Raw genomic sequence first — 27,659 nt, forward strand, 5'->3', positions numbered from 1 at the left:
AGAACCCCTGGAAGAATTTTTTAAAAAGGATAAGGAAATGCTGGGTGTGCTTTTACTATTTTTTTTGAGATAATTACTTTGCAGAATGTTCCCTCAGTGCTTTTATGAAGAAAAAAGTCATATGAGGTGCCTTTTTTTTTTCAAAACCAGTATCATGTGTTCCTTCTTTACCACCAGTAACATAGCAAGGGAGGGGAGAAGGGGACTACTTCCCGAGATGCAAAGTATCAGAAGGTGCAATTGAGAGTTCCTGCAACATGCATGATGGCATTGCTTTTCTGTGTATAAAAATGCTGACACAGAAAGGCACTTCAGCATTCTTTTTATTTATCTTCAATTCAAGTGCTGAGGGGGGCATGTAGTATCTGTAGGAGGCCAGTTGGTACAAAAGTACAAACTCTCTTCTCTTTTTACAGAGTCATTGATACATAGGCTAGGCTAATAACCTGGGGACCTTTCTAAGCCTAGCCAAGTTTTCCCAGCAGAATAATGATGTCCTGTATCAAAACAGGACATTGAGAGCCAGGCATTTATAAGCTACCTCTGTCCTAAGAGACATGGGTGCCAGACCCAGTGTACATTTCCTATTCCCCAGCCACTTGTCAAGGTTATGTTTAAATGGGGTAATAAACAAACTCATTTTTACATGGAAGGGAAGACTGTTCCATAGGAGGGGCAGTCTCTGGGACACATATCTGTCTCTCCACCATGTTCTGTTTAAGTCACAGAGATAATTCAGGTCCCTAGACCTTGTATTTCTGGTACTCTCTGACTTACAAATATGTAGGAGATTCATAAGTGTGGGGTTTATGGATGCCTTGTAAGCCAGGCATAGATCACCCCTCAACAATCCATTGGAGACTGAGTAGAGAGAAAGAGCTTTAAGGTGCACTGCATAAGGCATGGTTGTTACACCTTGTATTCATTTTGTAAGGAACCTTTGAGGTCACTGTAGTTGCTACATATACCTGGTCAGGTACATACCAAAGGTAGCATTGTACTTTATGATTGGTCTGATAAGGGCAAAGTACACTGGGATAATGACCTCTTTGGACCTAGATGCCATGCCTGTACTTATAAGCTGAGCAACATAAAAGGATTTCCTCAACACTGGAGAAACATGGTGGTCGAAGGTAAAGCTACTGTCTGTGTGTGTACCCAGATCCCTGACCACTGAGTTGACTCTTAGGGGTGTTTTATCAACATAGCAATTAGCCAGGATGGTTGACATCCCAAAGGTATAATTCTGCACGTCTTAGCATTGAGTTTAAGACCATGGCTTTTGTACCATTTGTTTGTCAGAGATGGACCTCCTTGAAGAATGCTAGTGTCTGCAAGGGAATCGATGATAATCCCCAGCTTGCAATCATCTACAAATGTATTCAGCCATAAACATTCAGAGTTTGTTTCCATTTCTAAGAAATAGATACCAAAAAGGAGTGGTCCTACTACCAAGTCCTGGTGGACTCCACTAGTAACTGGCTTTTTGGTGGAGGTAGCCTCACCTATTTTGACCTCCTGGGTCCTATCAGTGAGCCTGATGGCTATCCGGTAGGTGATGAAAGGGTTTACACCTAAATTAGTGAGTTTGTCTATAATGTCTGAGCAGGGTATTGTATCAAAAGCCTTGGGCAGGTTGATGTAAGCTGTGTGCACAGTCTTACCTTCATCCAATGCTTTGGTGGCCCTCTCAAAAAAGTCCACCAGATCTAATAGGAATGACCTTTCTTTAACAAAGCTAAACTATGATGGGTCCAGCTTTTGTAGGTTACCTATGTCCTCATTTGTCATGTCCCTGTTGATTCTTTCCATGGCTTTACATATGAGGCTGGTAAGACTTATGGGCCTGTAGTTACCCGGATCAGTGGTTGGACCTCCTTTGTGCAGGGAAATGACTATAGCCATCTTCCATTCCTTGGGCAAAAATCTATCTGAAGGCTCCAGATGAAACGTGATTCAAGTGGACCAGAAAGGTCATGTTTCTTGTTACTTATTAAACATCCAGAGATGTTTTCAGGGCCCATCAATGCAGTGTTTTGAGTGACCTCTGGTTCAGTGTGGGTAATGCCATTTATAAAAAGTTGTACAAATTGTTGCATATTTAATCTGAGATTATGGATACAGCTGTAGAAAGCTTTGTGGTTGTCCTTTGCCTGAGAAGTTATTTTTTCTTCAAATGTAGCATTTGAAGTATTAATTAACCTTCTTAGCTGCCTGTTTATATTGGTCAGGAGGCTTTTAGTCTATAGGGTTTTGTTCCTCCTGTGCTTGGCCAAGACTTTTTCTTCTTTTGTTGTATAACTAATTGATATTGTGATTCCACCAGTAAGTTCACATCCCCCCCCCTTTTTTTTTTGCTGTTTTGTTGTTCACTTGAGGACCAGTGGGGGATGGGTTGGATTAGCTGCTGTAGGAAGCCAATGATGCACCAGTTGTCTTTCTACAGTAAGTTAAAGTCCTTATTTTTATTTTTCCTCTTCAGTCTTGAGGAGCTGAGGTGTGCCATTCTGCCTCCTTGACAGTGTACCACTTATTTGCCTTGTTCACTTTATTCCTAATACCTCTGTCAGTGGCTGTCACACTCCACCAAAAGACATAACCAGGCATGCCTGTAAAAGTTCTGTGATTAGGCAGGTGGGCATTTCTGTTCCTTCCCAGGTAACTTCTGAATCCCTCTGACTGCTAACCAAACCTGGATCCTCTTGATACAAATCAGGGCTTTTTGTATTCAGTTTGTTAATCAAGTAAGTCCACTGAACACAAGTGTCCATTTTTAGAGGCAACCCAGACATATTATGGAGGTGGAAGTGATCAAATCTGGTACCTGGAACTACAAGAAATACCTCATTAACAGCATAGGATCTCAGTCCTCTGTGCTAACCACTCTGTGTGCAGTTCCTGCAGTGGGTTGGATTTTTGCTGGAAATTTCTGTTTTATCTATCATCCTGCATTAGGCAAGTATGTGATCCACCCATATGATCAAAGCTCTGTATCCCATGTACAAGTGAATTTGTGTGTGTGTGTGTGTGTGTGTGTGTGTGTGTGTGTGTGTGTGTGTGTGTGTGTGTGTGTGTGTGTGTGTGTATACACGTGCATGTGCATGCAGATCCAGCATAGGACTGTTACCCCATCCAAGATTAGTTTCTGTGCCTTGTTCCCATTGATTGCAAGATTAGGTTCCAGCTTGGTATATATTTCTCGGAGGTACAGGCCAACACGAGGACTGTGGCTGACCAAGTTCGCAGATGACTGCTTCACATCTAGATTAGGGAGGTCATTCGATCCTCTTTCTCTCCTCATCAGGCCCCCCATAATCGGTAATGCCCTTTGGGATGTATCTTGATGAGTGGATGGAGATCATAAGTTTACTCCCTGGTTATCTTCTGTGTCACTGTTAGACAGAGGCACAGTATACTTAACTGAAAAAAGCATAGCAAAATTTAATTTAAAATGGTGCGGAAAAAAAACACTCAGCTGCTTATATATCCCTATAATGTGAGACCCTGAAGTGGTTTAGCCAAGTAAACAACAAGTGAATGTGAAAATGAATTTATTTTATCAGTTTCCATTATATAATGACTCACATTACTATGTTACTAGATAAAGTTAAGTACATGTATAACTACAGATACTAAATTACAAGTTTTCACTATAAAGCACGTCTAGAAATGTTGTACTTCTGACTAGCTGTTTTTTTTTTTTGTAATTCATTTTGGAGTATATGAATAAAGTAAGTATAAGAAGGCAGTCTGTTTGTTCATCTTTTAGTAGTGATCAAACATATTGACCAATATGGGTATGTATCTAATGTGTTCACTGTTTAAATGAAGTATTTTGCTTTATTTCCTGAGCATATGCCAGTTATTGTAGTTTGTTTACTTAATTTATACTATCTTGCTTAACACTGCAGATTATATCTGCATTTTGAGCAATATATTTATCAAATGTGTTTCTTGCCTTACACAAAATATTTTGCCTTTATTGCCTAAGTACTTTGATTATTTATTTAATTTACATATCTTACTTTAATTTGCTGACTATATTTCACTATTTGTAGTTTGCTTTTTTCTTAAATTTGTAGGCATGCTAGTTTCATGTTAAATCATATATTGTGGATTCGCATTTAAGTGAATTCTTCCAATGCAAGTCTTCATCATGTAACATTTGCACTCCCTCTTTATTATTTTCCATTTAGGACCTCACCTGGGTGTGCTTACATCAGCAATGTCCCATGCTGAGCTGCCCTGATGTTGAACAGTTTACACCTCATGGCTCCTGCTGCCCTATTTGTGATGGTAAGATAATATTTTTATTTATTCATATGTTTTGTTGGTTTACCTTTAAAATGTCAAAAGCCCATACACGAATGTGCACACCACAGAAACGTTTCCACAAAATCTGTACTGCCAAATCTTTTGAAAGTCGAAAAAAACATCAAACGTTGACATCTCCGACCACACCACATCTACAAACAAGTGCTAACATGGGTCAAAAAGGGAGCAAGATTTTGTGATTCGGAATATCGGCATTCGAGGTTTTGAGAAGACGCAGTTCAGAGCTTGCGGAAGCGGTTTCAATGTTCCGACCATCAGCATTTTGAAGGTAAACCGTTTTGTTTGTGTACTTCTTTGCCAGTAAATGTATCTAGAAAGCCACGAATTGTGTTGTTACCCACTGTGTTAACATGTTTTGATGAGGTGGGATCACAGACTAAGTTGTCCCTTTTAATGTCAACAAACCCTTTTCACCACTTCTGTATTAAGCAAATATATTTTCATGACAATCAATAAACTTTCGATTTCATTTGAAGAAAACATTTGTATCAAATGTCTCACTGTACCTTACAAAGTTTATTCCAGCCAGTGACAGTTTGTGACTTTTCCAAAGTAATTCCAGTGCTGGGGAATAACAGCATTGATACTCTACATCTTCCTGCATTCTGGTGCTGCTGAATTTCAATCCATTTGACAATAGTTTTTCAACCGCTTCTGACATTTGTCTGACTACTAGTCTCATTTTCTTTGTGAATGTGCCATCATGAACTTTCTCTGTCTGTCTATCTCTCTCTCTCTCTCACTATCTCTCATTCATTTTCAGGTATCCTCTACTGTTACATGAAGCCAATAAAGCACCAAAGCTTATGTAAGTTGGGAAAAGAATGCGATAGGAAAGTTTTTGTGAATTTCAGATATTAATATGAAGTATAGATGGGTATGGTGCAGTAAATAACTCACTCATTTATTAAAAAAGTCACAACTGTGTGGTTTATGACTATTAATGGCATGAAGCAGTTAATAAATACAATTATACAACCCCCCCCCATTAATATTCAAAAATGTGCACGCTGATTGGTCAGCGTGTACGTTGTAAATCCGAGTTATAGTAATGGAAAAAGGTCCGGTCGCCCGGACTTTTTCTATTACTATAACTCTTACAGCAACACTCTCTCGCTATGTTAAACCCATTTAACATAGTGAAACAGTGTGTAAAAAGCAATGGAGATCTTGCTTTCTCCGTTGCTTTTTTTTAAAATACAATCTTCACTATTAATGGTTAATATGCAGAGGTGACAGAAAAAAATAATAACGGATGTCTCGCTATGTTAAACCCATTTAACATAGAGAAACAGTTTGTAAAAAGCAACGGAGATCTTGATTTCTCCGTTGCTTTTGGCCACAGCTCTGACAGCTCTGATGTACTGCATAGGCATATGCATGCGCAGTACATCAGAACTGCCGCAGAATACCAGACGGCTGTGGAAGGGCAGCAAGGAGGCATTATACAATGCCATTATTTAAGAAAAGTAATTATTTTTTTTTCTTAAATAATGTCATTGTATAATAGCAATAACCCACTTCTGGCTGTGGGTAATGCTGGATTTACCCACGGTTGGCTTTGTTTGCCACTCCGCCTCGTGACAAAACCATACCAACCGTGGGTAAATCCAGCATTACCCACACCCAGTCGTGGGTTATTGCTATAATGTCTAACTATACGTGCTCAGGTATGGGCTATAATGGAGGCATCTTTGTTTAATTTTTTTAACAAGCGTATGTTATTAATTTTCATTTTTAAATGGTAACTTAGACCAGTTTGCTACATAACATCATACATCTAAGTTGAGTCATTGTGCATTGCTTTTACTTTGATATGGTTAGTTTTAATCGTTTTATTTCATTTTGTTGAGAGATATGTCTATGTTTCTATGTGTGTGTACATTTATAGATTGGATGTGTACATATATGTATACAAATGTGTTTGCTTATGTCTGTGTTTAGACATAACACACACACACACACACACACACACACACACACACACACCTTATAGAATTTGAACAACATAAGATTGACAGTAAAATGATCAACAGAAAAATAAGTAAAAGTAAAAAGATCTAAACTGAAAAATATCTAAACGCAAAACACTAACAAAGCTGAAGTTATACTAGTGTTGGGCTTATACCACCTCCCCACTGCTTTGTGACCTCGGGTTGGTATATATAATTAGCAGAGGGTGTGGGGTGCAGAAGGGCTCCCCCCCACGCAATAAAAAAATGAAAAATATGGTTAAATTTTGTCAGGTTTTTCAGGTTTTATGTGTGATTAGATTATCTATCACTTTCAATGTTTTTGAAGGGGGAGGCCTTCCCTGAACGCCCCATGTGGGGGTGCTCTGCTAAGTTTATATTATATATAGATATATATATATATATATATATATATATATATATATATATATATATATATATATATATATACTTGTACATACCTAAATGTGTAGATATGTGTATGTATGTATGTATGTATGTATGTATATATATATATATATATATATATATATATGTGTGTGTGTGTGTGTGTGTGTGTGTGTGTGTGTTTGTGCATGTGTATACTAACTCTACCCTGCCCCTAACCCCACCATAGAAATTAGTGTAATAAACACCATTTCCCTAACAGTATCACTACATATAACTAACACAGACACATATTCACTGTGTGTATACCATCACTTGCACAAACCACAAAAGATGTCACCTTACCTAGCCCTCCTTCTAGCCTCAACCTTGCAAACACTGGAACTCACACACAATCAACAGAACGTTCATCTATCTCCTTTCTTTACCCTTATTGTAACTTTAACTTGAATGCTCTCACACACGCTCAACCTCATTGCCAAAACTTTCATAAAAAATGAAAGTCTCTGCACTGCGCACCACTTCCACTCACCTTACAGTCTGTAAAACAGACTCAAATAACACCACTCTATAAAACCTTTGTTTAGCAAATATCACCATGACAAAGCATGTTTGATGAATGTAACCTATTATCACAGGTAGTGTAGAAGACTGCATGCCCCCAACAATGTTTCTCTGTTTAAGCTTATTTAAACAGATATATTAGTATGTGTTTGATCATTGCTCCTTTCAGTGGAGGCCAGGGGGAAAAACTCCATCAAGAAGAGTCATAACAACAGAACCAAAAAATAATACATGAAACAGAGTCATAAAGCATGTATAAACATCTGTGGCACTCATTGATGGCAACCTGCACATTTTAGTCATGTTTATCTACTGAAAGAAAAAAAATGGGACAACAGAATATAAAGACGAAACCAGTTTCTAAAGAGTGCTTGTAATGAGTGTTAGAAAGTGAATTCAAGGTAAGCATAGTTAATTACAGTAGAATTGAAGTTAGTGAGTAAAGGAATAATTATTAGATGGAATTATTTGCAAAATGTTTTTATTGTGTAGAATAATTTGTATAATAGGCCCTTTTAATTGTCCCAATAGGCTTGTCTATCATCAGGATAGTTTATGAGGTCAGAAAGGAAAAGTAAAGAGTGGGGTGTTGTGATTATCCTGGCATGTTTAAAGAATATAGCTTCAAGTCCTTTAGGTAGATTTCCAAGTTGTTTTTTGAATGAGAAAAGGTTGTTATTGAACCTTAGTTGCAACAAGATCAATTTCTATATTCTAGAGATTTGTTTGACACATAGGGCTTCACCTGCTGAATTGTTAGCTTTGTGTATGCTTGCAAGAATTTGTATGTGGATTATAGAGTTCTTGCTGGTATGCATAATATAAGCATATTTTTACAAAGGTACATTTGTTTGGTTTGTAAATTGTTTGTGTGTTATATGTAGGTGAGTATAGTTTAATTGTTGTGGTAGTTGTAGACATTTTGTGTTTTTGAAGTGCTACCCAGTAATGAGAGCTATAGAGAATGTTACATACAATTTTTGTTTAGTTTTATTGCATCATTACAGTAATTTAATATACACTGGCCTGCAGATTTGTGAGCATGAGTGAGTTATAAAGTAGATTTGGAAGTAAGAAGGCAGATGATATTGTTTTATAAATATCTTCAGTGAGAAATGAAAATGTATTTATGAGGTATAGGGTCCCAAATTTCTAATATGTCTTTTTTTATTACTTCTTGTATGTGTAAGTCAAATTTTAGGTTGTCATCAGTAGTGGGTACAAGTAATTTGGTCTGTGTAACTCAATGAGTATGAGTTGTTGTTGTTGTTGCATCTTTCGGCTTTTCCCGAGTAGTGGTCACCACAGCGGATCTCCGTTCCGCTAATGATTGGCAGTAGATTTTTATGTGCCGAGTTGCCGGCCCTGATGCACAACCTTCAACGAAGGTACGCCCATTCATGCATGTCTCCATTAGAAGACGCTCTAGCTTGAGAATCGAACAGGACGTCTTACTGTGAGGCGACAATGCTACCACAGCACCACCACCCCAGTTAACTCAATGAGTATGAGTGTTGTTTATAAAAGTAATGATTAGGAGTGGGGTAGTATCATTGTAGGATCTGGGAGTGAAGAAGAGTAATTTGTATTTTAGCAGGAATTGGGAGTTATTAAGCAATGACTCAAAGGAGGAAACTGATTATTGCATATTTTGTTTGAGAGTACTTGAGATTTTCTGCAGTGCAGATGGGTATTGAGCTGTCTGTATATTTTACCTGCATGATTTGATTAGTCTGTCTGAAAATGTTTTATAAAATTGTTGAAAAGTAAAGGCCCTACAATTGATCTTTGGGGTTCCATTTTTGTAAATGGGAGAAAAGAGGAGAGTTTGTGTTTCCACTTGATGGTTTTGAGTCTGTTTGAAAGGCAACTACTGAACCATCATATGGATGATTTTGAGAGGCCTGTGAGTTTTGGTTTTGGAAGAAGTATCACAATGTTAAAATACATAAAAGCAAATAATCCAACAAGAATGTCACAGGATACCTTCTCCTTGAAAAAAACAGACACCAGGCAAGGTAAGATTGTAAGCGCTTTCATTCCCTTTATTAACACGCAATACAAACAGAACTTCATCAGATACAAAACCTTACACACTTTCCCCCTTTTTTATATACAATTCAATTAATTAATCACAGTCAATTAACTTAAATGAATTAACTAATTAAATATACTCTCAAGTTAAAAACACATAAATATATATATATTATATAGTATTTTCTTTCTTTAAAAATATATATCTATGTATAATACATGAATAGTTCTCCTATAAAAAAACATATAATAAACATTTCATACATTTAATCTGTTAGGAAAATATTTTATGAGTAACAATACATATATTAAATATTAAAATAAATTAATTGTTTCCATGTTCAACAACTTATAACATTTTTATCTAATCTCATCTGCCTTTAAATGAAGCAAGCTCCTTAGAGAATTCCTATTGTTGATTCCAGGAAAAGCTGTGGCATTCAACAAAACCTGCCAGTATGTTTCCCTATACTCTAAAAAACAGGGCCAATTACCCCTCCCCCATGTCTACCTACCTTTTCCAATACACAGAAGAGGAATTTTTTTAAATCCTTACAGTTTGTGCTGTGCCTAAATAAAGCATTTGTTTTAGCTTGTCTCTTAATTGCATAAATATCTTGATAAATTTGCTTTTTAACTTATTTTCCATTTTTCCTATATAATATGCACAGCATGACTGACACAGGGCAACGTAAACAACTCCTTTTGTAATACAGTTATACTTCCCTGTCACTGTAATTATTATATTATGACCCTCTATCACTAAATTCCTGTATTCATAGATATACCTACATTCCCTGCAGCCATTGCATTTCCTCATATTACCTAATGGAATCCTATGTTTGTCTTTCTTCCTTTCAAATAGGTTCATAATATTGGGTCCTCTTCTAAAAACGAATTTTGGTTTATTACCCAGTTTTTCAGTTAATCCATATGCCCCAAAAACACAATTCCAGTTCTTTTCCACCATTTTACGGACCTCTGCACTATCCTAATTATGTTAACACACAGCAAGTAGTTACTTCTTCTGTCTTCTTGACATTCAGCAAACTCTCAGGTTTTTTTAATAATGGGGGGTAACAATCATCTCTCCTACTTGTTACATAACTCTCCTGTCCATCTAGGACACTAGTTGGGTAACCCCTTATTCCCAGCATAACCTTTAACTCTACCATTTGTTCTTTAAACCTGTTGTCATCTGTTGTTAATCTTGATATTCTAATCATTTGGCCTTTTACAATTTTTTGCCAAAAGGGATGGTCACATGCAAGCATAGCCCCGCACATATTTTAAGTATATATCATGTTTGGAAAACAGTAATATATTGGAATTGCAAGCATCCATGTATATAGTTAAAAATATTTAAAATATGTGGGGGCTACACCCCCCACACACCCCAATGTGGGGGACGGTGCCCCCCACACCCCTCTTACTATATATACTAACTCCAGGGTTGCACTACAGTGGGGAACAGCTGATATATAACTTTCAGTGAAATGTGTTTCAGTGAATTGAGTTTTCAGTGAATTGAGCTTTCAGTGAAAAGTGCACACTAATTTGACTTTCAGTGAAATGTGCATTCAGTGAAATGTCCTAGACCCATGACAATATGCCAATAAAATTGGAATGTTGAAATTAAAACTGTGTGTAGAAAATAAGAAAATTAAATTCATTTTATTGTAATATTATGAGAGAGGTTTTCTAAATGAAACCATGGGAGATTTCTGAGGAGGAAATTAAAGTAACTATAAGAAAAAAAAGTCAAGGACATGTTTTCCCTGTAAGCTAATACGCGGCAAATTACCTTTGAAAAGAAGTATGAAATACAATTAAGGAAAAAGAAAGACTGTGTAGTATTTGTAATATAGAAGAGATCATAACACTTGTCTTAAAAGGTTGTATGAGAAGACATGAATTTTGGGAAAAAATGGGGAAATACATACATATGATTGTCTTAAAGAAGTGGATATTAATGTTGATGCAATATTATATGGGAAATATAAAAACATGGGAAAGAAGTTAATAGAAAGAGTAGGCAGACTGACGATGGGAAACATTATGGAACATATGGAATAACAGGTGTGAAGAATTATTAACACATTTTGGGACTGTGATTTATGGGAAAAAAATCTTGGGGGAATAAAAATATCTATTGTTATGGAAGTATTGTGTGAAGTATATAAAACATGGCTTGTTTATTACAAGAAAATAATAAAGATGCAGTATGAAATGAAGTTCCATTTTCTTTTCTGTAAGTGGAGTAGAATCTTTTGCATCCACCTGAGCTACCACCAACTCTACCTGTTTGGCACTATTATCTTCTTCATTGTATATTTATATCTATTTGCGGTTGTAGTGTAGCACATTCTATGCCACTTGGCCTGGTTATGACAGAAAAGGGACCCCTGGAACAGCTCACTTATCAGTTTTATCAAATGGTAAATTAATAAATACATTCAATTAATAACTGGGAAACAGACAGAGAAAACTAGCTGGTTCTTCAACATTATTACAGATTATTAGCTTAAATGTTAGAGAACTTGTGCAACACATGGACCATAGAAATATTTCCTTGTGTAGTTATGCTTTTATTAAAATGAAATTCTCTTTTTATTCTTGTCTGTTTTTGTATAGAGTGTGTGATAGAAGTTGAAAACCGACGAGTATCTGATGGAGAGACCTGGATTGACAGTACTGACAACTGCGTCACCTGCATGTGCAATGTAAGTAATAATAATTTTTTGTAGAATCTTAAATGGTAAAAACTCTGATATCAGCATTGTGGTATCTGAGTGCACTATTTTTCCATGTTTTTTTGCTAAATAGGTCATCTTCTCTGTACTTGACTTCAGAACCTACCACTGCGCACGGCATACATCTCATCTTATTGAATGTACTGTTTATTGTTTTTATCCTAAAATACCACCTAGAGCATATTGTTCGTTTAATCTCCTCAAGTCTTTCAAAACACTCCACTGTAGCCTTTACTTCCTTTCCCTCATTTGCTGTTGCACAGATACATATTACCAGTCCCTACACAGCTGCAGATGTGCTGTGTTGCTTAGCAGATTGCATGCACTAGCTGTTGTTCTAGTTGGATCTGTATTCATACAAGAACTGCTGCAGTGATAGCTTCTGTATGCTGGAGTAGACAACAGAGGACAGTACTATATAAGAGTGCAAAGGCATAGTGCAGGGACCTATAGTGTAACTCCACATATCTGGCATGCACTCACTCTTATTGTCCTTTGGGCTCTGCACTGCACAGTATGTACTGCTGTACGAAGTGATGAATCTTGATTCACATGCTGTGATAGTGTTTGAACATCCAGGCTCATACAAATGGTAGGTGACAAATCCTTCTAAGGAGAACCAAACCATATCCAAAGTCCATCCACTGTGGTCAGAGGAAGTCCGCAGATTAGACTTCTGGTCAAAGCTGCCAGCTGTTGTACAAATAACAGAATTGTGCTATATGCAGAAGGACATAAAGATGAATGAATGCTAAGAAGTTACAATCCTTGAATAAAATGACAATCTGATGGCATACATGGATGGAGATAAGGAAATTAGAATATTCAGAATACTCAAGAGATATTAATTTAAGGAGTTTAAATAGCAGTTGAAGAATTTATTTATTTCCATTTGTTAACCAAGTGGCTGAGCTAGAAGTCCCTTTTTGGTGGAGTCCTATATAGAAAAACTCCATTATCTCTATTATACAATATACAGTAAAGCACAATAATAGAGGATAACGTGAAAAAATATATTACTTTTAGTATGTATAACAACAGCACAATAACAGAGGATAAAATAAACAAATATATTACTTTTTGTATGCATAACAGTAGCACATACATTATTTACTTATTTACATACACACAATGGAGTAGTGCACATAAAGAAAGATAAGTATATATTAATGGTGAGTGAAGGAATAGTGGAAAAGTTGGAGGAAGAAGGACTGATATCATCCTCATCTCAATAAAGAAGATTTGTGGAAGTATGAGAAATGCATAGAAAAGACTTACTGATGAGACAGGAGAAATGAATGCTAAGGTTCAAGTGTGTATGAGATAGATGCAAGATCATGCTTATGAAGGGTAGGAAAATAATCTCTTAAACTGGATCTGCAGTTGATTTGATAAGTAGGAAGACAGATGGACTAAAAAGGACATGTGCAATGTAAAAAGAAGAAATGTCTGGAAACCAGAGCTGAGAACCTATAAATGAGACAATTGGTTCTTTTCTGAAATCTGAAGGTTAACTCATTGGATGTTACAGCCATATTATTATTGAGGAACTAGTGTCTGTGATTTCCACAGCGAAGATTAAGATATGCACTATTTCTTTTGCTGACTTTAATAACATATAAAGTAGCTGCATATTAGGCCGTCTGGTAGACTACCTAGGTTTGATCATGGTATAGATTATTAATTCCTGAAGCCCTGTGTTATGTCTTGAGACTCAGCACATTAGTAAGTATAGTATATGACTTTATTTAGGTTTGCACAGATTGAGAAAGCCGGTTTGAGAGTGATGTTTTTAAACATCAGATTAAATATTTAATATAATTTATTTTTTCAATTAAACCGTTAGTTTCCCCTCATAAACTAACTACCAGTTAGGGTCATGCAGAGATAAGCAACACTGGTCCTAAAGCTCTCAAATGGTGCATAATCTGACAGTTTGTAATTGATATGGATGTGGTGTTTCACTGTGGTTATGTGGTATCTATGTTTTAAAGCTGTAACTGTTTCTGTTTTCCTTCCATTTCCATGCACCGTCAGGGTGCTGTATCCTCATATGAGTCTACAATTAGAGTTTTATTTATGTCTTAATGCTGGAGACTCCTTGGCATATTCAAGTATAACATTCCTGATTTAGCAAAGGGTGCCAGCTGACATTACATAAAACTACACACTGCTTGAAGGGTTTAAATAGACACAGTTCCCAAAGTTGCCTGTATTCACTTTGAAATCTCAGTAATGTGGCAGTGTATGTAGTGAACATGGTAATTTTGCAAAGAAGCAGTCTCTCACACACACACACACACACACACACACACACACACACACACACACACACACACACACACACACACACACAAACTCTGTCCTTCATGTCTGCTGTATTTGTTTGTTTTTAACTAAAGACCTAAATGTTCAGTTTATTATGCATTCTCAAATAAGATGTGCAAAATAAAAAGCATAAAGCTGCTTCCTAGTTCTCCAGAAAACTGGAAACATATTTTCCTTTCTTTTCTTTTCTTTTCAGCTTGGTCATATAGAATGTCATATCCGGGAATGTGTGCCACTGGTGTGCCGAGATGGCCTGGTCAAAGTCCAGTCACCAGAGACGTGCTGCTATGAGTGCCAAGGTAAATATGGATGGCACTTTAAAAATATGTGAAGTAAAAAGTACTTTGGCAAAACATGATCAGTATGTTGTTCAACACATGAAGCAGAATACAGAAGGCATGGCTGTCACCCCCCATGCCAGAATTAATGGGGTCTGGAAATATCAATTAAATTAGTGTCATACTGTTTTATTTTATCAGACAAGCAGTCTCTCCGTATTTGCAATGCATGCTCAGAGGTTTTGACATTGTGTTATGTAATAAATCAATTAATGGCTTTATGTTCTAAGTAATACAGTAAGAGGTTCAAATCTTATGCATGTTTACCCCTCTGTATTAACTTATAAGCCCAAACATATTTTCAGTAATCACAATAAGTGATTTACCTTTTTTGCTTTTTGATATTGCAATAGTAACTCTCGCAGAAGTTATTCAAACATATGGTTACGTGTTCAAAACCAGTGAATAGCTGGCATCTACCTTTGTACAATATAATTACATTTTAAATGCTGTGAGAGGAAATCACAGTAAGAAACCATCTTTTTAATGAATAAGGTCAAAATAATATCATATACATTGAAACCTCATTAATCACGTCTTCTGTTACTAAATGATACAGTCTCTTAACTGGATTCCATAAAGCTTGCATAACTAGAGTACAGTTATGCCATCCAGGTCTGGCTACACTGATGAATAAAATCAACTTTGCCCATATTGGGATGACATCATCCCCAGCAGACAGGATTCACCTAATTCAACCTTGCATCAACAAGGTATAGAAATGAATGGGGGGCTTGCGATGCCCAGACGTGGTAATGAGATTCTGTATTCTATGCTAATGAGTCTTATTATCTATTCTACATGTACTGCTGAAACTGCACAAAGGATTCACAGTAAATCCATTGACACTAATCCAGCCACTGTTTCCTAATCTGGAAAAAGTTCCTCGGCCAAAGAACTGGCCTTTTAGTTCCTTTTGTATCCCTGCTATCAGGTGCAAACTATTTTGTGACTGTTGTGCTCCTGGTGTTATTAACTGGTGTTCAGAACCATGAAGGAATTATGGGAAAAATGTATGGAATTCCAGCTAGAGACAGACCAAAAGCTGGTGCATCTGTAATAATATCTGATTTTGCTGTTCAGCCTAACTGCCATCCCTAGGATTGCACCACCTCTGAAGAATCTAGCCAGGGAGGATGACCTCGAATCTTATTTAGTGAGATATGTACAAGTCAGTAAAAAAAAAAAAAAAAAAATATATATATATATATATATATATATATATATATATATATATATATATATATATATATATATATATATATATATATATATACATATATATATATATATATATATATATATATATATATATATATATACAATTATATATATATGGGTCCCCTTCAGATGGTCGGACTTTTAAAAGCTTGACTTTCATATGGCCGAGACCATATAGGTTCATAGGTTCATACTAGGCTATCTGCCCTAGGGCATTTATAAGCCTAGCTAGAGTGTGTTTGGCTTTCGCCACCCATTATAAATTAATTTTGCTATGCCCTTTTTCGAGGTTAGTATACTGTGCCTCTGTCTAACAGTGACACAGAAGTGATACCCTGGTAAACCTACGATCTCCCATCCACTCATCAAGATTCCTCTTGAAGAGAGTCAATGAGAGACTCTGCCTAAGCTGGACTGAGATTTTATTGCAGAGTGAAGGGAGCCTCTGGGTTATGAATCTGTCCCTCCAGCATGTCCTATTTATTTCAGTGCTGAGGTTCAAGTCTCTCGAGCGCGTAGCTCGATGGGATTTGGATTTTCTGAGGTGCAGCATGTCCATTAATTCTGGGTTGGACATGGCTTTATATGTCAGGCACAGATCACCTCTGAGCAGGCGGTATGCCACTGAGTAGAGCTGGAGTTTCTTTAACCGGGTAGCATATGGCATCTGTTTGAGCCCTTTGATTCTCTTGGTGAGGTACTTTTGGTGTCTTTCCAGTTACTGCAGGTGTCTGGTAAGGTACATCCCAAAAGGGGCATTGTACTCAATTATGGGCCTGATGAGGGATGAGTAAAGAGGCACGATGACCTCCCCTGATGTAGATGTGAATCCCTTCATGATTAGGTGGGCTGTATAAAATGTTTTTCTAACCACTTTGGGCACGTGGTTGTCAAATGAGAGTTGCTATCAACTTGGGTCCCCAGGTCCCTAATTACTTCTTCTGTACTTAATGGATTGCCACCTATGTGGTAATTTGTGGGCACTTTGTTTTTGCCAAAGGGGATGACTATACACTTTTTGGCGTTTAGCTTGAGGCCATGGCTCTGGCACCAGTTGTCTGTTTCTATGAGGCCCTTTTGGAGGATGCTTGTGTTGGCTGGAGAGTCGATTATGGCGCCCAGTTTGCAGTCATCTGTGAACTTGGTCAGCCACAGTCCTTCCGTGTTGGCCTGTACCTCTGAGAAATATATACCGAACAAGAGAGGTCCCACGACTGGCCCTTGTGGGACACCACTTGTAACTGGTTTGAGTCTGATATGGCTCCAGCAATTCTAATCATGTGAGTTCTGTCCTTGAGCCAGTTTGCAACCCATCTAGTGACATAGGGGTTTATATTTAAGCTGGTGAGCTTATCTATAATGCTCGAGTGGGGTATTGTATCGAAGGCTTTTGCGAGGTCCAGGTAGGCTGTGTGGATCACCTTCCCCTCGTCAATGGCCTTGGTGACTGTTTCAAAGAAATCGACCAGGTTTAAGAGGCAGGATCTGTCCTTAACAAAGCTGAACTGGGTAGGATCCAGTGTCTGTAGGTCCCCAATATCTTTATTTATGAGGTCCATGATGATCCTTTCCATAGCTTTGCAGACCAAGCTAGTCAGGCTTATGGGGCGATAGTTTCCAGGATCCGTTGAGGCACCACCTTTGTGGAGAGGGACCACTGTTGCTGTATGCCACTCTTTGGGTACATAACCTGTAGTAAGGCTGAGATTGAGCAGTAGTTTTATGATTGTGTTTAGCTCTTCTTGGAGTTCATGTAGGACGCAGCCCGGGACACCATCTGGTCCCATTGATGCTGTGTTTTTTGCTTTGGAGAGAGCGGCTCTTACATGGGAATCTGAGATGTCAGGGGGGCAGCACTCTGCTGGGATAGATATTTGCCCTTTAGGTGGGGAGGGAGGGGGAGTTTGCGCTGAACCTGTCAGCTAGGATGTTGGCAATGTCTGTGGGTTTGGTGTATTTTTGGTCATTTTGGACTAATTCTGAGCATATCTGAGAATTCCCACCCAGGTTCCTAACATAACTAAAGAAAGCCTTGTGATTATCCTTAGTGTCCTGTGCAATTTTTCTCTCGAAGCTGGCCTTAGACGATTTTATGAGTGCCCGTAGTTTTTTGCTAATACTGATCAGGGATGCCTTCCCTTTTTGGGATTTTGCTCTATCATGTACTAACTTCTTCCTTCTGTTGTATAGTTTGTTTATGGCTGGGGTCCACCAGACAGGACGTCTGCCTTTGGAGGATTGGGTCTTGGTTTTATTTGGAATTGCATGATCCATGCATTCCTGAAGGTGTTCATAGAATGCATTTATAAAGGATTCTGCGGACTGGGCCATACTTTCCACAGGCCCGGGGGCTTTGAAGGATTCCACCTCGGTTTTGAGGAATGTGAAATTTGCTTTAGAGAAGTTTTTCACTGTGGTTTTCTGGGCAGGGGGTGGGGTCGGGATGTGAATATCCAGTGAGATTAGTTTATGGTCTGATCTTACCAGTGAGGGATACACTTCTGGTCTGGAGCAAAGAGTCCCCATGTTGGTGATGACCAGGTCCAGTATGTTTTCCCCTCTTGTGGGAGTGGTAACAAGTTGTTCCATAGCATTTGAGTTTATAAATTCTAGGAACCTTTGGGCTAGGGTGTTGGAGCTAGAGTAATGCTCCCAGTCTATGTTTGGGTAGTTGAAGTCGCCCAATATAGTGGTGTTTGGAGAGACCTTCATATTTTCCAGTGTTCTCAGGAAGGCCGAGTGGGGTTTCTGGGTTTGGGCGGGTTGTCTGTAGCAGGCTATAAACTGGAAGGCAGTTTTACCCACTGCTAGTTGCACATGGATAGTCTCTGATGCTTTGTGCTATGCTACCAACCTGGAGGTGTGGGTATCTGACGAATATTGATACTCCCCCTCCTTTTGTGGTTCAATCCAAGTTTTGGGGCCGAAAAGCATGGTATGAGGTATAACCTGGCAGTGCTGGGGTGCTCTCGGGAGCCTTGAACCAGGTTTCTGTTACTGCACAGATATCAATGTTCTCCATGCTATGGAGAGTTTCGAGTGCATGCATCTTGAGGTTTAGACTTTTGGCGTTGAGTAGCATTACTCTTAGTTTCTTATCCCTTGTGATACCTATGGAGGTGGGTTTGTCTTTTGAGCCTTGCCTAAAAAAGGCACTATGGGGGTAGCAAGAGCCTTTGCCAATATCCGAAAGCCCAGGGGTGAGAAGTGCAAGCCGTCCCTAGCGAAGCATCATGGCTTGTCGAGCATGTCATCCCAGGCTGACAGGCATTGGATCCCCTTTGAATGACACCAGTACTTAAGCCAATTGTTGAAATTAATCATCTTGTCTTCATATTGTGGCATCATTCTTGGTGAGGGTAAGATGCTACTCAAGGTCAGGGTCATGGGCTACATGCTCAGAGAGCTCCTCTATGTCTCTTTTCATGTAGTCCAGGCTACATCTCAGGTCATTCACACCAGCATGGACAATGACTGAGTCATATTTGTACTTGCCTTGGAGTGACCTGAGTGCTTGTGTTATGTGGCAGATCCTAGCACCCGACAGGCAGCTCACCGTGACCTTCTACTTGTTCAGACTGGTGAGCGGGACGTCAGTGTGCCTGACGATAGAGTCACCTGTAACAAGTGTATCAGGTGTGTTGTTTAGCCTTAAGGGCTGTGACTGTTTGGCACACTGGCTTTGTGAGCTATGTGTTTCACGTGTTTTGTTTTGGGGTAGCGGTTGCTTGGGTGTCTGTTTTGGAGGTCTCTGCTGCTTAGGCAGATTTTTATTTAGAGCCATTGAGTATGTTTTTGTGTGTTTATGTGTTTGGTTTGCTGTCGTGGTAGGTCTATGTGAGACTGGAATTGTAGTGAGTGTGGTTTCCTTCTCCTCCTGACTGGTTACACCAGTACTGAGTTGTGAGAGCTTATCCTCCAGTTTGGCTATATGGTTGCATCTCTCACATGTGTTGGAATCTGTTGGGAGGAGGAGAGGGTTGTCTGTGTACATGAGGCAGTTGTAACATTGCCTCAAGATTCCCAGATTCACCAGCTGGACCGGAGAGGAGATTGACAACTGACCTTTGGACATGCTAGAATAGTATTGGGAATTCCTTTATAATTGAAAAAAAGGGCCAATGGGGAACAAGGTACTAAATGGGGAGTTTGTGAGGGTGTAGTGCTTTTAATTTTTTAGTGCTGACTTATATAATTGCTTTAGTGAGCAAGTGCCAGGTAACTTAAATGCAATGTGTTACAGGTAACTTAAATGCAAAAACGACAAACAGTAACTTTCTTTCAAGTGAAACGAGGAAATAAGTACAGTAAGCAATGCAGATATCACTAGGGATCCACAGAAGCACTAAAAAGCCGCGTTTTAGGTAGAATTAGTGTTTCAGGGACATAACAAGCAAACAAACAACAAGCATACAAACAAAGCTAGATTCAGCAGGCCTGGATCTAGTCTATGCTACAGCAAACAAGGTGTACCAATTTCAGTAAGAAACAGTTCAAATATGCAGGCACTATAAGTCTTTAACCAGAAATTCCCAGCTCAGAAGGGCAGAGTCCAGCCTCTCCTCCCACAAGAGTGCAGACCGTGAACCTTCGTAATGTAAAATAACTGGCCTGAAGCACAAGTGCTTAAACCAGAACTAATACACTTTTAGAATAACAGACACTGAGCCCTCAATCATTAGTTCCCAGCTTAGAAGGATGTAAGCTACCTGTCCTGCCACCACAGTGCAGGCCACAAACCTTCCTAATGTAAAACAACTGGTCTGAAGCCCAAGTGCTTAATCCAAAAGACTTAGAATGATAGCTACACTTTAATCAAGTTACTACCAAGCAGTAATAAATACAATTGAATACTTTAAAGAATGCCTGGATTAGTGCTCAAGTTATACAAACAAAGCTAGATTCAGCAGGCCTGGATCTAGTCTATGCTACAGCAAACAAGGTGTACCAGTTTCAGTAAGAAGCAGTTCAGATATGCAGGCACTATAAGCCTTTAACCAGAAATTCCCAGCTCAGAAGGTCAGAGTCCAGCCTCTCCTCCCACAAGAGTGCAGACCACAAACCCTCTTAATGTAAAATAACTGGCCTGAAGCCCAAGTGCTTAAACCAGAATTAATACACTTTTAGAATAACAGACACTGAGCCCTCAATCAGCAGTTCCCAACTTAGAAGGATGTAAGCTACCTGTTCTGCCACTACAGTGCAGACCACAAACCTTCTTAATGTAAAACAACTGGTCTGAAGCCCAAGTGCTTAAACTAAAAGGCTTAGAATGAGTTACACCAAGCAGTAATAAATACAATTGAGTACTTTTAAGATGACACAAAAGCAAAATAAAGTAGGAAGAAACACAAATACAGTAAAAGCAGATACATTTTTTTGAGTGAGCAAATGAGATGGGCCCAGGAGTTACAGGACAGAAACAAGTGCAAATGCAGGCCTTCAAATTAGAAAGTTGAGAGAGATGGAAGACCCCCCCAAACGGCCAATAACTACAAATTCTGGGCCAGAACCACTCCCTATGTGGTAGACAGGTTACCTAATGCTTACCACTCCCACTGATAAGCTAGAAGGCTTCCCTTCAACACAGAAAGGCTTGGGGGGCTCAGAAGCTTACAAACAGTCCTGGATACAGCAAATCTGTATCTGGAACACTAATTACAGGAAAGGTAGGAAACAGGCTTACAAATTTTTTTTTCAGAAAAGTAGCAAAAACAGTAATAAAAACAATTCACATGCAGTGCAAGCTGGCACACTTGAGTATGTAGCAATATTAGTCCACACAGTTTGAAAAAAATTAATTAAATTAAAAAGGACTAAAAGCAAGTGCAGAAAGGGTTTATTAGGTAGAATGTGGTAAAGAGATGGGTCTGGGGGAGTGTCCTAGATCAAATCTACAGTGGGGCGGGCACTGCAAAAGCCACCAAATTTAAACTACAACCAAACAGATATCTAAGCAACAATTTAGCTCTATAATACAGAATAATACAAAAAATATACTCAGCTCTATATATTTGCAGATAGTCTTGTAAGGCTGTCTCTCAGTACACAGGTTCCAATTTAAATGCAGGCTGTTATTAACAGGTCAAATTAAGGGAACTTTGAGTTAAGCAACACACAAGCTATAAAAAACAGTTATATCAGCTGAAGACAAGGCAGAGACAGTTTCAACAGAGATGTGAGGAATCGCAGTGCAAATTTTAAAACCAAAAAAAATATACTGATCTCTGTATATTTGCAGAACAGTAAGACAACAGATATCTAAGCAACAATTTAGCTCTATAATACAGAATAATACAGAAAAATATACTCAGCTCTATATATTTGCAGATAGTCTTGTAAGGCTGCCTCTCAGTATGATCAAACTTTTAAAAACTCAACCAGTCTAAATGGGGATCTCCTTAGAGCACGGAACAGGAAGACTTCCCTTTACTGCAATGTAGTGCGATCTCACAGTTGGTATATCTGGTGGGCACAGCCCCCACATGGGATGTGCAGGGGGGCTTGCCCTCCTGTTAGCACTGTTTAGTGAATAGGTTCATAGATTCATACTAGGCTAACAGCCCTTGTGGGACATTTTAAGCCTACCCAATTACTCCATGTGAGAATCAAACCTTGTACCTTGTAACTTTAAGGTAAACACCTTAACCATTGTGCCAACCTCAATTTGTTTTTGTTTCTTTTCTTTTTTTTTTCACATTTTCAAACATTCAAATGTTCGATCATATGGTCTCGACCATATGAAAGTCAAGCATTTGGATGTTCGATTATGTGAAGTAGACCCATATACATACATACAAACACACACACACACACACACACACATATATATATATATATATATATATATATATATATATATATATAACACTACATGAAGTAAAGAATTCCACTTTATTCAACAATCCTTCTAGCATCTTGGCCACAAGTGCCTTCACAGGAGGTTGATTACAATGAAGTAACACTCTTATAAATAAACCAGAATAAATCCCACCCCTAAATTTTAAACCAACTAATCAAATGTACTGCAGATGTGATCTCCAGAACTCAGGTAAGCTAATAACTGAAGTCAAAAGCTTATCAGTGAAAGACACAATATCTAAAATGAACTGTCTGCTTCTATGGATAAAAATGTACTAACAGATGTCACTCGGTGGATAGCCAACTGGCTCAGAAAAAGGACCCAGAAAGTTAGAATTGGAGAAGCCACCTCTGCCAAGAGGCCAGTCACAAGTGGAGTCCCTTGTATCAGTCCTTGGACCACTCCTTTTTGGAATTTACTTCTCTGAAGTCAAAGCCAATGTCAGTGGTCTCTGGCTGACTAAATTTGCAGATGATTGAAAATTAGGAGCTGTCATTGAAACTCATACTGACACAAATGTTCTCCAGGAGGGGCTGACACAGACAAACAACTGGTGTCAGAGCCATGGAGTAAAACTAAATGCCAAGAAATGCATAATAGTATTCTTTGGTAAGTCATCCACCCCTGTAACTATCTTATTGACAACCCACTCCTTAGAGCTGACCCAGTAGTCAGGGACTTAGGGAGACACATAGATAGTAATATAGCCTTTGATCATCATGTGTCTGCTGTAGTGAGGAAATCATTCTATGTTGCACAACTTCTAAACAAAGGTATGGCATCTAAGTCCAAGGAAGTCATTGTTCCATTGTATTTGGCATTCATCACCCTATCATTGAGTACAATGCCCTCTTTGGTAAGTACCTAACCAGGCGTATCCAACAATTGGTACATCCACAGAGGTTCCTCAATAAATGAATACAGGGTGTAAGTAAAATGTCCTATGTAGACTGCCTCAAGTCCCTATCCCTGTATTCTGTCTCCTGCGGGCTTTTTAGGGGAGATCTATGCCTGGCATACAGGGCATTGTCAAACCGCACTCTGATGGACCTCCTGCATATCCACAAAACAAACTACTAGAATTACCCATTCTAAAGACTTAAACCTTGCCTATGATATAAATAGGACCTGCTGGAGAGATAGGTATGTATCCCATAGACTACTCCATCTATGGAACAGGCTCCCCATCCATGTGAAGCAAAGTTCCTCTCTAGTCCAATTGAAGTGCAACTTGGACAATTGGATGGGAAACAGGAAATTCATCCCTGGTTTGGCACCTATGTGTCTAATGGACTCAGGTAACCTGTAAATTGGTTCATCTCCCAAGCCTTTGCTTGTAAATGTTGCATTTCCCAAACTCCTGCATACATTTATCAAGGGTATCAGAACTTGTCAGAGCTTTGGGATGTATGGCTTAAAAAGGCCCATGTGGTTGTTAGCCTAGTAAATACCTATGAACCTAAGAACTTATGGAAAGAAACTAGCAAGTAATATGTTAGTCTATTACGCATATGGGGAATGGCCACATAACTAAGTTATGTGCTACCAACACTGAAGATAGTGCTTCTAACGGTAGTGTGAAAACTGGAAAGTATGCTTTACATGAAGTAGTTCCTGTGGAGTCTGACAGAGGTACAGATAGGATGCATCACTTATGTCAGTGCTTTAAAGTCACACAGATGAAAACATCTGTCTACCATCCATAGTCTAATAGGGTAGTAGCCGGTTTTAATAAAACACTTAAGTCCATACTAAGGAAAGGTATTGATGCAGATATAAATAAATGTGACCATTTTCTACCCTACCTACTGCCAGTAATAAAAAGAAATGCCATAAACATCAAATGGGTTTATAGCAGACATCCCACAGGACTACTTGACATTGCTAAGGATATGTGTGAAGAAAAACAGACAACATTTAAAAATATGATAGAACACTATTCTAATTTACAAATCTAATAATGCCCATATTATGACAGCACTTGTGGAAAGCCCAGGAAATTCAATAGGTTTATAATAAGATACCCTGGCTTCAACTTTAACTCATGGAACAGGTACTAGTGTTAGTGCTGTCAATGGAAAGCACATTTCTGTCCAAATATCAGAGGCCATTGAAGGTGACAGAATGAATAAATCATGGTAAGATACCCAGAAACGTGAAAAGACGATCAAAATTGCTAAAGCCATGGAAAGAAGCAGAGAATTCTGCAGAAAACTTGCAGGCTGAAGTCTCTCCACAGGAGAGGCTTGGGAATCTTTACTTGTAGTGCAGTCAGAGGAATCCATTTCAAAAGTGCAAAAGATGGAGAAAAAATTAATTACGAAGTAAAGGAATGTTCTCAGAAATACTTGGGAAAACTAAACTAAGGGAACATAATATAGACAACTCTTGTAATGGAGGTTATACTGTTACCTTACAGATCAGCAGAGTCAAAAAATGGAGATGTTGTAAATGCTGAAAGTAGGTATGGCAGAAAAGACACTGAGTGATTGGAACAGCCCAGTAGGTGCTGGTTCATGAAACCACTGGAAGTATTAGATTCTGTAATGACTTGAGGAAACTGAATAACATTTCAAATTTTATAGTTATCCAGAAGCAGTGAAATGATATATAACCTGGGGAAGACAAGATAGTTGACAAAGGGAAACTAGCAGATACCACTCCCCCTACCACTGCCAAAGAAAAAAACAAGTTTGTAATTCCTGCTGGTCTATTTCAATGTATGGTGTTACTGTTTGACCTACACAGAGCCCCTTTCCACTTTTCAGAGGCTGATTGTTGAAATATTGAAGCTCCAATCACCCTGTGCTGCTACATACCGGGATGGTATGTCATTTTCAGTCAGAGGACTGGAACTATCACTTACTTACTTACTTACAGTTCAGGCTGTGTTTGAATCTATAATACTGGGAGCCTTGAGAGTAAATGCTAAGAAAAGCTTAACAGGTTATAGTAGAGTCCAAGTACTTGAGGTATCTTATAGGAAGAGGGGCGGTAAGAACATGACTAAGACAAGCAAGTGTCATAAAATTGGTCTGTACCCTCTACTAACTGACAAGTTAAACATTTCCAAGGACTACACAGATACTATATAAAATTTGTGTTCAGTATTGCAACTATTGTCTGTCCCTTGAGAGAGAGAGAGTGGGGGGGGGGGGCTAAGATAAGTCTAGCTCCTACCCTGGAATTCACTGTTTTGCAGGGGGGCAAGCCCCTCTGCACCCCCCACACCCCTGCTAACTATATATTCTAATGCTGAGATCACACTATAGTGAGGAAAGGGATGAATTTCCCAATCTGCACTGTACTGCGATCTCTACTCACAACATTAAGCTCCTGTCACCGAATATAAGGACTTTCGCTCAATTAATGTTTGGCAACATGAAAATCGGCCAACATCCATTCGACATTTCCAAGTTTACCAAACATTAATTCTACCTTTTGATAGTAAACTGTATTACATCATTGAACAAGACTTTAGTTGGCAAAAAAGTTATGCAAATAAATTGTCTGAAAGCAGCATACAAGAAGTTAATTCCCCACATGGAGGATCATCTGAAGGAAGACCTGGAAGCAAATAATTAGACATACCATTTGGGATTAACCTATGGTATGTAATCCAGGGAGTGTGCCTGTGACCCTAGTTGCTTAGAGAGCTGGACTTTTGGCCTTGGAGAATCCTACAGCCTTGAACTTTTATTTTCAAGACAGCCTGTACCCTGATGGAACTATGTGGACAAATCAGTGTTAGGAGAAGTAACAAAGGTACTGCTTGACATCTGAATCTCTAAGGCTAAGTGGGATTAATATTTTGGTTTGCTGGAGTATGGAATGCACTTTTGTTTTATATATTCCTGCCTGCAATGTCTTTTTGGACTTAATCTACACACTTTGCCTTCTTGCACCACCCTACTAATTGTAAGTCTTAGTCTGCCTTTGCCCCTAACCATAATCCAATATCTTTCCTTAGAAAAACCTTTTCCATAACAATAACACTGCACAAAACTGCTCAGACACACACTATATGCAGAAACATGCAAACGCAATGCTAAATCTATCCCTTTACTCAGGGGCGGCTCGTGGCATAGGGCTGCCGGACTGCAGCCCCCTCAAAAATAAAAAAGAAAGAAAAATAAGAAAGAAAAATGAAAAATAAAAAATTATTTTTTAGGAATTCAGCGGACATGCGCATAGACCGAGTCCCGTCTACTGTCGGTCTATGCGATGCTCAAGGCAGTCCGCCGTCCCATAGGGGACACAAGGAGATCGCCTGTGCACTTTTACAGTGCACAGACTCGCCAGGATTATGGGTCGCGTCCGGACTGCAAGAGCAGCAGCAGGGACTCGGGACAGAGCATTCGGGATCTCGCCGGGAAGGAGCATTAGGATCTTGTCGGGCAGGAGCATTAGGATCTCGCTGGTCTTTCAGTATTGCGGGAAGGATGTACGTTAGCTGGATGTATTCAGGTAAGGTGCCTTTAATTTACAATGTTTATTTGCATGGAGTTTGTGCTTTTAATTTACAATGTTTATTTGTGTATGGTGCTTGTGCTTTACTGGAGTTTGTATTTGTATATGGTGCTTGTGCTTTACTGGAGTTTGTATTTGTGTATGGTGCTTATGCTTTACTAGTTTGTGTATGGTGCTTGTGCTTTACTAGTTTGTGTATGGTGCTTATGCTTTACTGGTGTGTGTGTGTGTGTGTGTGTGTGTGTGTGTGTGTGTGTGTGTGTGTGTGTGTGTGTGTGTGAATGCCCCAGGTGCTTATGGTGGTGTGGTAGGGAATGCCTCAGGCTTGAACCCTGTACCCTGTATGCAGGTGTTAAAGACTTGAGTTCCCTACCCACCACCATTTGTAAAAAAA

The 27,659-nt window shown here is 38.8% G+C and overlaps 1 protein-coding gene across 1 annotated transcript in view; it reads left to right on the forward strand.

Annotated features, from left to right (window-relative positions):
• LOC122815830 (kielin cysteine rich BMP regulator) overlaps window positions 1-27,659 on the forward strand; it is a 2,917,372-nt gene that overhangs the window by 2,566,638 nt on the left and 323,075 nt on the right. Inside the window, exons 46-48 of the mRNA XM_044088633.1 lie at window positions 4,197-4,296; window positions 11,928-12,016; window positions 14,571-14,673. Coding sequence (XP_043944568.1) covers window positions 4,197-4,296; window positions 11,928-12,016; window positions 14,571-14,673 — 292 coding nt within the window. The remainder of the gene's footprint in view (window positions 1-4,196; window positions 4,297-11,927; window positions 12,017-14,570; window positions 14,674-27,659) is intronic.

This window comes from Protopterus annectens, chromosome 11.part0 (genome assembly GCF_019279795.1).
Source record: "Protopterus annectens isolate FY-2018-M chromosome 11.part0, PAN1.0, whole genome shotgun sequence".
NCBI classification, from domain to species: Eukaryota; Metazoa; Chordata; order Ceratodontiformes; family Protopteridae; genus Protopterus; species Protopterus annectens.